Below are 12,555 nucleotides of genomic sequence, written 5' to 3'. Positions count from 1 at the left end.
AAATAAAATAGGCTAGCATAGGACCCTTCTAATAATGCCTGCCCACCTATATCCCAGTTTACAGGTTAGAATTTCAAATGAACTTTTTGAACAAATTTGCGAATTTTTTTTACCGGTATTCACCGGAAACCGTTTGTCCGACATAGTATAAACAAATCTCCGACGATTAATTAACAAATATCACCTCCGGTCTGTCTCAAAATATACAGAAAGCCTAGAAATAACTCACCTTACTGGCCAGTCTGGACCGGCCGATTCGAACTCCTAGAAATTGTGTCTGGATAGAAATTAACACAAAAATGATTTTATCGCTAAAACGGGGCTCGCGCACGCACTGTCTCGACCCGTTGTGGATTTTTTACGCAAAACTAAAGCCAGAAAACGGGTTAGGAAATAGTTTCTTGAAAAAAATCAATATAATTACTAAAAGGCTTTAAAATTTGGGCGAGTTTCCACTGTTTCCAGGGTTAGTCAGACAGCCAGGATTGGAAAAGAATTCAGCAGTGGCGGCATCTGGTGGCGGGAGGTTACAAACTACTATAGAAACCGTTCCTTTTTAATCGTTATAGTGGATTACTGGTTGCCCAACGAATTCGCTTTTTTTACGGCTTCTCTTTTAAATAAAAGTTAATATTTAGTTATTTAGGTATATAGATTGAATTAATAAATGAAACATTTTTATATATATTTCTATTCATCTATTTATTTAATCTCAAAACTAATTACATCACTTTTTATATTTAATACAGGATTCAAATCTTGTAAAAGCATACACGTTAACTCATATCGCGTATCTTTCAGTAAATCGTCCAGATATAATACTTTCAGTTTCTTCATTTTAAATAAAGCACCTATACCCCTTTCTGATATATTGAAACAATTTCGAAGATCTAAATATATGAGGCTATGAGAAAAAATATTAGCTATCACATCCATGCAAAAGTCATCGATATATTTATTTCCATTTAAACTAAGCCACTGTAAATCTTTTAAGCCTCTCAGGTTTTCTAAACCTTCATAGTGTAAGTTCATATCCGTGCAGTCCATCCTTTCTAAATACATCTCTTGATACATGGAGGGTAATTCATATTTTCCATTATCGGCTTTAATCCATTCCTCTTGTCCGTGAAATTTTACTGAGCCTCCTCTATATACTATAAAATGGGCTGCAGCTAACTCTGGCCCTAATATTTGATGACGCTCCGGTATATAATGTTGGAGATATACTTCTTTGTGCTCGTTACTATTCATCCACCATTTCTTTAGGGTACTTAATCTGACTGGGGTTTGTGCCAATTTCAAGAGGTTTAAACTAGCCTCTTTTTTGTAGAAGGTTCCTAATACTGGCAGACCAGATTTTTGTTTATTATGCTGCGGAGTTCTCCAAACTACATCATCTTTGGCGGACTGATTTGATTCACTCTTTGTGGAAGTCTCACTTTCTATGGCACTTTTTGAGTTAACGGGACCGTCTTGTTTATCAGAAAACTTACGTTTGCATCTTTGAATTGTAAAAAGCTCTCTTCGAAGCCTCAGTTTATTAAACATTATTCAACAGATAACCTTACAATCCATACATTATTCTTTTGCACACCGAATTTATATAAGGTTTATCCTACGAGTCTAGGAAAGATTTTGACAGAAGACGTCCAAAAAATGACAGAGAAACCATTTACTGCAGAATTAAAATGACAGACACAACTGTCACTGGTGCATGGTGCACTAATAAAATACTTGTAGCTGGTTTGGACCCATAGATGAAAAGTATTTTTCAAAACATGTTTTAATGTTATCTAAAATATGTTTTATTATGTGAATATGATCATAGAACATGAATTATTAATTTGTTACATCTATAATTTAACTATTTCGATAAGTTATAATTAATTACCCTGGTGCACCCCATTTCTACATTTCTGTTACATAATCGACATTGATTTTTTGTCATAGATTATAAATTTCGACAATATCATTTTTTTTTCGACGTTAATGCAATACAATACGATTATCAAATAGTTTGTTAAGTTATCACAAAAATAAATAAAAAAATATAGGAAATCGTTCCTAAAAAAGAATTTAAATTGCGGCGGTTGTTCCGATAAAAAGAGACAGCTAATCGCATCCTAAAAATAGAACTCGCTGATTGGCTCGACGCTTTTGGCGCGCTACCCCAGCGCCGCGGTGGAACGCTTGGGAAACTACCGGCCAAAGCTGGTGTGTGTTTGTTCGGTAAGTTGCTTTTATTTATCTCTTCAATAATTTTTATAAATTTGGCGGATTTTTTCTCCAATTGCACGAAAATATTATAAAATATTAGTTTTTTTCTTCGAATTTCCTGTTCGGGCGTTATGGAAATCCGTTATCTCGTTGCCGAGCAATTAATTTCCGAAGGATATTTTATTCGATAAATTTCTGGCATGGCTACCTCGGTTTTCGCCTCAAGCAGTCCGGTGTGGCGAGTGTGCAATTTCGAAAATTAATTTCTCTGGATGTACGCGTCCTAAATTCATGATTCTTGTACGAGGATTTAGATTATTTTTTGTAGATTAATATAAAATAATGTTTTCCTTGGAAAAGGGTGTATTTCACTCGAAAAATATTTGGGTGTTGTCTTAAATTTTAATATTATATTATTTTGAGTGTGGCGCGCGCGGATTATGTCTTATTTGAATACTATAACAGTTTTATTACTTTTATATTTATTTTCTTTAGCTGGCAATATTGTTAATATCACGTTTTATTTTTAGTTTTAAGTGTTTTTTTGTGTTTATCTTATTTTTATATTCATGTTTGTTTATTTACTACAATGAAAAAATTATTAATGTTTATATTAACAATGTTTAATTAGTACAGAAATAGGTTGATTACATAGACCAGGGCGTAGATTATATTGTCAGCTTTATAATATTGATTTTCTATTTTGAGAAGCCAAGATTGGTCTATTTACCTATGTATGTAGTATAAGTTCACTTTTGATATGTTTGATTCACAAAATGGCGAGTCATTATCGAAGTATGTGGCCATATTTTCTCTTTCTCAGTTCAATTACTCAATAAAAATATAAACAATATTTTTAAATAAACTCTATCCAGTTTTGGTAAACCCCAGTTTTAATTATTTTCCTAAAAGATCAATAAATCGTTGGTCAAACGTTTGACATCAACTTATGATTAATTACCGCTAAACTGGTTTAATCATGATCAAGCGAGTGAGCTCTGCTCAAGATGGCGTTTGGTAAACAAATATAAAATTTTATCGTGATAACCTAATTATTGTTTTGTTTTGATGAACTTTTTATGATTAAAAACCTATTGGAGAAAATATATAACATAGTAAATACCGTAGGTATATGATCGAAAAATAACGGCTTCCAGTTTGCTTTGAAACGACGATCGATGTCATTCCCCATATAATGTCACATAATATAAAATGGCAGCTGTATTCATTTCAAAGCCATCGCTGACGTCGTTTTTTTTGCATATTATATAAAACTATCTTTTAACTGATTTTTAAACTTCTTATCTACTTCTTATACCTATTATAATGATTGTGACACGAAAAACGGACAACTTAAAATATGTTCATAGGTATATTTTAAAGATTAATATGTCGTCAATGTCTTGTTTTAGTGGGCCGATTTTTATAATTTTTTAAACAATTTGTAGCAAAATTATTCAGTAGTTTTAAATTTTCAAAATAAAACAACTCGGTTATTTTGGACTTATTTGAAAAACGGTAAATATAAAATATGTTTCTTTCTCTATGGTTTATTTTATCGAGATATCCACCAGGCCAAAGACCAGCCCTAAAAATATTTGCCCAACTTTTGAGTGACAAGCGATGGCGACAGCGCTGCCAGATTGTGATGGATTTATGAGATGAATCTTAATTTAAAATTGACAAACAATATATTTATTATATATTTTTTAAAGAGTTTTACGTTTTATTTTTAATTTAATAACTAATATTTTAGTAATTAATTGATTTATTTCTTTTATAGCTTATTTTACTTATTACATATTGGCTAAAACCTTTGCTAAAACTAGTCCATTATGAACAGTGGCGGATACAGAGGGGGGCCCGGGCCCCCCAGCCCTAACATCTGTAAATTGGGTTAAATATTAAGCTTTTGGGTTAAAAATGACAGGAATTTATTTTAGGCCCCCCCACCTAAAATAAATTTCTGTATCCGCCCCTGATTATGAAGATCTAAGCGTTATTATCGGGTTATTTATTTATTCATTTATTGATGTATGTACAGGGTGGGTCAAATTCGACGCTTTTAAATGGAAACACCCTTTTCTATAGGAGATAGAGGAAAACTAATATCGGTGTCTGGAGCTCAATTTTCATCAAAAACATGATGGTGAAAACCGCACATCAATATCTGTTACCGTTTCGGGGTTACGGGGTGTTTTTCAAAAATGTGCATTTTTAACAAATCGCTGTAACTTTTTTGCTATCGAAAATTTTGTATTTCTATAAAAACATTTCCAAAGCACCTTTTTACCTAGAATTTAATGGTTTAAGTATAATTTTTTTAAAATTAATAATTTAAGAGTTATCAACAGAAAAATTGATTTTTTATTTTTTACACCCTCTATATTTTTAATTAACTGAAAAGAATTTAAAATTACCTTTCCAAAAATATAGCACACTTGATATTTTGTTATAATCCCCTTCGAAATACAGAATTTTTAAAAGTTCGCCACTTTTAACTAGTAGGCTTTGGATCCTTTATTGATGATATGACCTTAATGGGACTCGAAAACATATTTTTCCAGCAAGACGACACACCGCCTTTGATCGCTGAAGTTATCAGCAAATTTTTGCATTCAATTTCAAGAATAATTGAATAGCCAACCAAGATTCCAGCCCTTGGCCGTCGAGGCCGCCTGACTTAGTGCCCATGGATCTAATCCTATCTATATATTTGCGGAAAAATAAAGGTTCCTTATTCTTCCGTATAATCTAGACAAGAATTAGAAATACTTAGCAGTTATGAGAAGGTATCTTTCACGCCCACTGAGTTAATGAATTCCGCGAGAAATGTTCAAAAACTGCCCTGTCTGTCCATAACAGAAGACGGTTGATATGTCGAACACCTGTAGCAAAATCTCATGTCTTGGTTTGCTATTTATTTTTATTGTTATTAGATATAGTTTAAATATGTTAATGTTGGTTAAATATACTTTAAATTGTTATAAAATTCTGCATCTCTCATAGCAAATATTATTTTCGTTTTAATTGATGCTCACAGCTAGATTTTTTTTGCATTAGAGCCGGTGCCGTTCAAAGCCTACTGATTTAAAGCGGGCGAATTTTTATATACTCTCTATCTCGAAGAGGAATCGAGCAAGATATCAAGTGTATTATATTTTTGGAAAGGTAATTTTAAATTATTTTCAATAAATTAAAAATATACAGGGTGTTCCATATAAAAAATAGAATTTTCTGTTGATAATTCTTAAATTATTAATTCTAAAAAAATTATACTTAAACCATTAAATTCTACGTAAAAAGGTGCTTTGGAAATGTTTTCATAAAAATACAAAATTTTTCATAGCAAAAAAGTTACAGCGATTTGTTAAAAATGCATATTTTTGAAAAACACCCCGTAACTCCGAAACGGTAACAGATATCGATATGCCGGTTTCACCATCATGTTTTTGACAAAAATTGAGATCCGAACACCGATATTAGTTTTAGTCTATCTCCTATAGAAAAGGGTGTTTCCATTTAAAAGCGTCGAATTTGACCCACCCTGTACATCTTACAACGCCATAAGTGGTAATAACAAGTAAGAGGATGCTATTAATGCACTAACTAATAATCACAAAATTTAATAAAAACTAACTTTGAAAGTGGTATAATGTGCTTATCAATCAAACTTACTTCTCTGACTGCTGTCAAGGGTAATAAAGGAGCTTTGTTGTCACATTCTCGTTCAAATTGTTTATCAGAGAAGCGACAAGCTCTTTGCTTCGACTGTTTAAATGCTTCGGCCATATTTTCTACACACAATTTCAAGAAATGCAATATAAAAACTCGAAAATTTAGTTTTTAAAAGAACTGTTTGTGCTATAGACTTAAAATAAAATATATGAGTTTTCCGATAAAACGCAAGGGTTTCGAGTTATTTATAAAAAATAACAGAAAAAAAAATTCAGTTTTTAGATGAAAAATCAATATTTTCAATCCTAAATAACTCGGAAAATATTAATTTTCTGAAAAAAATCTTTTAGAACATTTTTTGCTCAGAATTCATCCCTTTATTGATTTTTGCAATTAAAATGGGTGATTTATTTTTCACCTCCGAGAAGGGGTGGCACTCACCCCCAGAGTGCACAAGCATACATCGCTACTATGTAACATTTGTTTCTTACATATATCTCTATTCACTGTTAAAATTTCACGTCAATCGGTGCAGTTGTTCAGAGTTCGGCCTTAAAACCTAAAACCCTCGCTTACTAGCCTATATTGGAAGTGCCCGAAATAATTTTTGAGAAATTTCGCGTATTTTGAAAAAAAATTGTTTTTTCTTATTCATAAATGACGTAATTTCTTAATTTCAGTTGGAGATTACCAAATATAACCGAAAATGTCTGACGAAGCAGTTACAACAAATAAAAGGGGCAGAAAGCCGGCAGCAGAAAAAGTAGTAGAAAAACCGGAATCAAGAAAACGTACAAAAAAGGTAAAAAAAAATTAAACAAAAACTGTTGGTATTTATTTACCCTAGATCATAATATGATCTAGGGTTATAACGGTAATACGCATGCGTCGGATAAATGATAGGAGAAAATTTTGCAACACCAAAATAATTAGTTTTTTGCACTACAATAATAAATAATACCAAAAATCAAAGAGTTAAAACCAAAAATCAACCAACAAAATATGAAACGGAATCTAACCCAATATCTAAGTATGTACAGCTGATGAAGTAAACAAAAGTCCGCCCCCAGGCTGATCTTTTAAAGAACGGCAGTGCGTGGATAAGTAAATCACTATGGAAACTGTCGCAAACATATCAACGACTTCCATTTATGGTGCAAATTTTAATACGCATGCGCAAAGGAAGGTCGTCGAGAAAGACAAACCTATTGAACGTTTTATAAATGCAATAAAGGTTTGAAAATGGCATGTCGTGATGTTGGAGACATATTTTTTAATGCTAAACTTATAGCGTTGTGTTTATCCACGTAAGTATATATGATCTAGGGTATTTACCTTATTATAAATAAGGTAATACCTTATTATAAATGTATCATACAGGGTAGTCCGAACTGTATTCCGGAAACTTTGCCAGCATATTCCGCAGATAAAGTAAAAAAGTTGGTATAAATGTATATCCTAAAATGCTTAGTTTTGGAGATACAGTGGGTAGAAATTTCATATTTATTTCGATTTTTTCCAAATAATTTCTGAACTAACATCAATATTTGGATGAAATTTGGAGTCTGGGAGTTTTTTGACTTGAGAAATTTGATTTTAATGTCAATATGACTCCTGTTTGTAGGGGGCGCCACCAACATGTATTTTAACTGTTTTGAAGAGTAATAACTTTTCGTCCGTACCTGTATCAAACTGTTGCTACGAGCAACCGTTCTGAAGATATTTAGAATTACTGACAAAAAATAAACATGTCGTGTAGATAGTTATTTCGGTTATTTGACTGAAATGATAAATTTGGGAACTTTTTATTTTTTTTAAATTAATCATACCTATACTTTTCTTTGAAAAAATGTTGATAAAACAGTTTTTGCACTTTTGGCACAAAAACATTTCAAATATATGATTTCAGTCTAATAACTATTAATCATCATGTTTAATTTATGTCAATGACGACAGGTATTGATAATTTCGATTCCAAATATCTCGATAATATAAATGAGATAAAAATGTCGCAAATGTATATTTTTTTACTCGTTCGGAAGAACAGTTATTACTCTTGAAACGAATTAAAAAAAAGACGCAGGTGGCGTCCTCCACAAGTAGGAGTCATATTGACATCAAAATCAAATTTCTCATGTCAAAAAACTTCCAGACACCAATTTTCATCGAAATATTGACGTTACTTAGACAGAAATTATTTGAAAAAAATCGAAAAAAAAATGAAATTTCTACACCCTGTACTTCCGAAACTTAGAATTTTAGGACATACATTTATACGAGCTTATTTTTAACTTATTTTTATCTGCAGAATATGATGCCGAAGTTTCCGGAATACAGTTCGGACCACCCTGTATAATACCTTTAAAGTAGAAAATATTTTCCCGTAATATCGAAAAAAACGGCGTCAAAGACGGCTGGGGAATGGCAATCGATGATAATTTTGGCGAGATCAATTTCTAGGCATCATTTACTAAAATTAACAAAAAATCTTGTCAAAAATTAACACTAATTGTAGAAATATTAAAAAAGTATACGTAAGATTTACAAAAAAAAATTTTTTTTTTTTGAATTTTAAACTACACCAATTAAAAAAGGTCTATACCTATGTACCATTTAAAAATCATATTTACTCAATATAAAAATAAATAACAACCTTCTTAAGGCCAACTGGCAGAAAGCGCCATTAAAAAATTTAGAAGAGTACGGGCCGGGCAATGACTTCTAGAGCTTGACCTCGCCAAAATTATCATCGATTGTTATACCCCAGCCGTCTTTGCTCCGTTTTTTTTTCTCGATAGTATGGTGTTTTATTATTATTAAGGTGTTATATCTTTAGGTAATTATTGGGAAAACTGGAAATTGTCAGATTTTCACCAAAATTGGTATACACCCTATTTTGAGATCGTAGATTACGAATTTTTTCTTGGCGAAAAATTATTTAACATCTAATTTTTCTTAATTTCTCATATTTTTAAGGTTTTCTGGCACATATTTTGTTAGGTATTCAATAAACAATGATGTTATTGCTATTTTCTGTTACTTTTTTAACCGATTCTATGCATAATAGAGGAAAATTTACTTAAATAAATTTGTAAACAATCTCAAAATGTTTATTTAAAGCAACGTTGCCAATGCTAAACCTAAATTTAGGGTGTTTTTTTCGCTCATTCTGGGATTACGAAAGGCGGTCGCCAGAAGAACGGCTCCTTCCCATAACTGTTTTTACCAACGAGATCTGACTATTTATAACCACGAAGTTGCACGAAAGATTTTGATTGCATTGGTTACAACTTCCATGCGGATGGTGTTAATCTTTTGTTGTTATATTATATCAAAAAAGATTAACCCCCTCCGCAAAGAAGTTGAAACCAATGCAATCAAAACTCTTTCGTGCAACTTCGTGGTTATAAATAGTCTTTATATAACTTCTTTGCGGAGGGGGTTAATCTTTTTTTGATAATATAACAACAAAAGATTAACACCCTCCGCATGGAAGTTGTAACCAATGCAATCAAAACTCTTTCGTGCAACTTTGTGGTTATAAATATATAACAAAAAAAAAGATTACCCCCCTCCGCATAGAAGTTGAAACCAATGCAATCAAAACTCTTCCGCGTAATTTTGTGGATATAGGTAGGTATATTTAATTATTGTCAGATCTCATAATAGGTAATTTATTTAAAATCCCTAATCACCCGAAAAAATAGAAGTAGCAACGTTGTAAATTTTCAAATTTGTAGATTAGGTCTAGAATATATTTGTCTCTCTCATTACATAGGAGAGAGAAAGAGGGATCTATCAAATGTCAAACTTCCATCTGGTCTTAATTTTGTTTGTTATTTAGTTAAGAAAAGTGTTTTTCAGTAAAAATTTTGACATTTTTCTATCCCCAATCAAGTGTGGCTTTTTGAGATAAACTATAATATAGTGAAATTATTACTTTATAGGGCCGAAATAAAGAAAAATTCAATGTTGAAATAATTTTCCGTTTTTCTGAAAAACGGTAAGAGACCGCCAAGAAAGAAGTTCAGATTCGTAATCTACGACCTCAAAATAGTGTGTATACCAATTTTGATGAAAATCGGACGATTTCCAGTTTTTCCAATAATTACCTATCTTTAAAGTAGTAAAAATATTATATTTATCTTGAATGTAATTTTGGGTATTATGTAATAGGAGGCAGTGAAAAATGATACCGAAGGTGAATCCGACAGCGCCTCCCCCACCAAACGAGGCAGAGGCCGACCAAAGGGAACGACCAAAAAGAAGTCTCCTGCTAAAGCTAAGTCGGCCGCAAAAGGTGGCGTAGGTTAGTACCAAAAACTGCACTTTAATGTTTTAACTTCTTAAATTCATTTTATTAACTATTTTCATTCTCCTACCTTAATCTTTTTATTCGGAAATCGGCTAAATTTTTCCCGATTTCAGGTCGCCGTGGCCGACCAAAGAAAAAGAACGTCGATGAGGGAAAATCTTCAGAGGAAGACGCAGACGACAATGACGCCGGCGAAGATGAAGATGAATAAATTAAAAATAAAAAAATATCTCGAAAATCCTAGACATTTTGCAGTAATTCTAGGATTCTCTATTGTTCCGATTTCAATAAAATTTGCATATGTTTATATTTAATTGTGTAGGGGATCATTTTTCTTCTATGTAGTTCGACATATAGGCATACCTTAGGAATGCTCTATGATTATCTTTACAGAATTAGGATTTTTTTTTATTTAATGTTCAATTAATGTCATAATTACAGTGCATTAGAGTATTTATGTATAAGAAATGATCTCTGATAGATTCGTTTTGTGGTGGACTAATATTTAGTTTTAGTTTCATTTATAAGTGTACATTTCAGTGTGAAGAATCTCGAATTACTAAAGGGATTAATATAGTGAAATTCTTTTCGTAAATAAATGATTTTCAAAATTATGGACATTTTTATATTTTGAAAGTTATACCAACCCTGCCATTTTAAATCCAGAGTTTTACCAAATATGTATAAACAATCTTCATTTAATTTTATATTGTATCCTGGTTGTTTTTTGAGACACCCTGTAGAAGTAATATTAGCGTCCCGCTAAGTAAAATATATTACGAATTTATATAAATGTATAAATAATTGTATATCAAAAATATCTATACCTATGTGGCGGATTCATCATCTCTCCAAAAAAATCCTTTATGGGTATTTCGCCACTGCACTGCAAGAAAATCTACAAAATAAAATAGTTATTTTTTGTAAACACTTCTGCGTTAAACCTAAACGGACACTGCTTGTCAGAAGTTATTTGCAGTTATAAAAATTTGTCTAATAAAGAAAAAAAATGCTTAACGTTTCGGAAAGTAAAAATAAAAAAAATTAAAGATAGACTTTCCGAAACGTTAAGCATTTTTTCTTTGTTAGGCAAATATCTTACACTACGGGCATTATACCAAAGGATTAGTTTATGTCTAGTTTTGTACCGTTGCCCAAGAAACCCAATGCCAAAGAATGTTCCGACCATCGAACAATTGCCCTGATGAGTCACACACTGAAAGTGTTTTTGAGAATTATTTATAATAGAATTTTTGCTAAGGTGGACTCAGAAATCAGTGATAAACAAGTAGGGTTTAGAAGAGGCATGGGTACGAGGGAGGCTCTGTTTAGCATAAATGTGTTAGCACAGAGGTGTATTGATATGAATCAAGACCTGTATATGTGTTTTATAGATTTTGAGAAGGCTTTCGATAAAGTTCAACATCATAGACTAATTGAAATACTTAAAGGCATGAATATCGATAGCCGAGATATCAGGATAATAGCAAATCTTTATTGGAGGCAAACAGCGAAGGTTATAGTGGACGACCAACTTTCTGATGAAGTAAAGATTCTGAGCGGCGTTCGTCAAGGATGTATACTTTCTCCACTATTGTTTAATAAATATAGCGAATCAATTTTTCGGGAGGCCTCGACTAGTAGAAAGGGGCACTATTAATGGGCAGGTCTTAAATAATATGCGGTTCGCGGACGATAACGTCCTTATAGCAGACAACGTGGAGGGTCTGCAAACGCTTCTACAAAGACTAAACATAAACAACACGTATAGAGTCTATGGCCTGAAAATGAACCCTCAGAAAACTAAATTTATGATCATCACTAAGAGAGAAGATGTCCAAACCAATGTTCTAATAGATGATACACCTATGGACCATGGAGAGAGTACAAAAATATAAATATCTAGGCAGTTGGTTGACCGAAAACTTGGATCAATCAGCAAAAATAAAAGCTCGAATAGAAATAGCCAGAGCAGTCTTTGTAAAACTCATAAAATGTCTCTGCAGTGGAAACATCAACTTAAAGCTTAGATTAAGAATGCTAAGAGGTTACATATTTGCAACTCTACTCTATGGTTCAGAGGCTTGGACACTTAAAAAGGCCGAAATGGAGAAGCTTGAGGCATTCGAAAGATGGTGTTATCGGCGTATGCTGAGGATTGCATGGACTGACAAGGTTACAAATGTAGAACTGCGACGCAGAATTCAGAAGAGAGGACGAAGAGGTGATTAACACCCTTAAAAAGAGAAAACTTGAGTACTTTGGACACATAATGAGAGGACCTAAATATGCCCTGCTGCAGAACATAATAGAAGGAAAGATAAAGGGCAGAAGGAGCCAAGGAA

At 32.4% G+C, this 12,555-nt stretch overlaps 3 protein-coding genes across 3 annotated transcripts in view; 1 reads left to right on the top strand and 2 right to left on the bottom strand.

The window, feature by feature from the left end:
- LOC115877296 (putative fatty acyl-CoA reductase CG5065) overlaps window positions 1-461 on the bottom strand; it is a 76,633-nt gene extending 76,172 nt beyond the window's left edge. Inside the window, exon 1 of the mRNA XM_030893576.1 lies at window positions 230-461. The gene's annotated coding sequence lies outside the window, so the exon portion shown is untranslated. The remainder of the gene's footprint in view (window positions 1-229) is intronic.
- Window positions 462-683: 222 nt separating this feature from the next.
- On the bottom strand, window positions 684-1,707 carry LOC115877519 (distal membrane-arm assembly complex protein 2). Its single transcript, XM_030893774.1, has one exon. It carries the CDS (start codon window positions 1,546-1,548, stop codon window positions 703-705), a length of 846 nt encoding a protein of 281 aa, XP_030749634.1. The 5' UTR covers window positions 1,549-1,707; the 3' UTR covers window positions 684-702.
- Window positions 1,708-2,141: 434 nt separating this feature from the next.
- LOC115877599 (CAX-interacting protein 4-like) lies at window positions 2,142-10,824 on the top strand. The gene is made up of 4 exons (XM_030893872.1): window positions 2,142-2,229; window positions 6,576-6,697; window positions 10,072-10,204; window positions 10,324-10,824. Exons 2-4 carry the CDS (start codon window positions 6,602-6,604, stop codon window positions 10,419-10,421), a joined length of 327 nt encoding a protein of 108 aa, XP_030749732.1. The 5' UTR covers window positions 2,142-2,229; window positions 6,576-6,601; the 3' UTR covers window positions 10,422-10,824.
- Window positions 10,825-12,555: the final 1,731 nt, after the last annotated feature.

This window comes from Sitophilus oryzae, unplaced genomic scaffold (genome assembly GCF_002938485.1).
Source record: "Sitophilus oryzae breed Bouriz unplaced genomic scaffold, Soryzae_2.0 scaffold_1000_pilon_pilon, whole genome shotgun sequence".
Taxonomy (NCBI): Eukaryota; Metazoa; Arthropoda; class Insecta; order Coleoptera; family Curculionidae; genus Sitophilus; species Sitophilus oryzae.
This window is presented reverse-complemented; position numbering and strand designations above follow the sequence as displayed.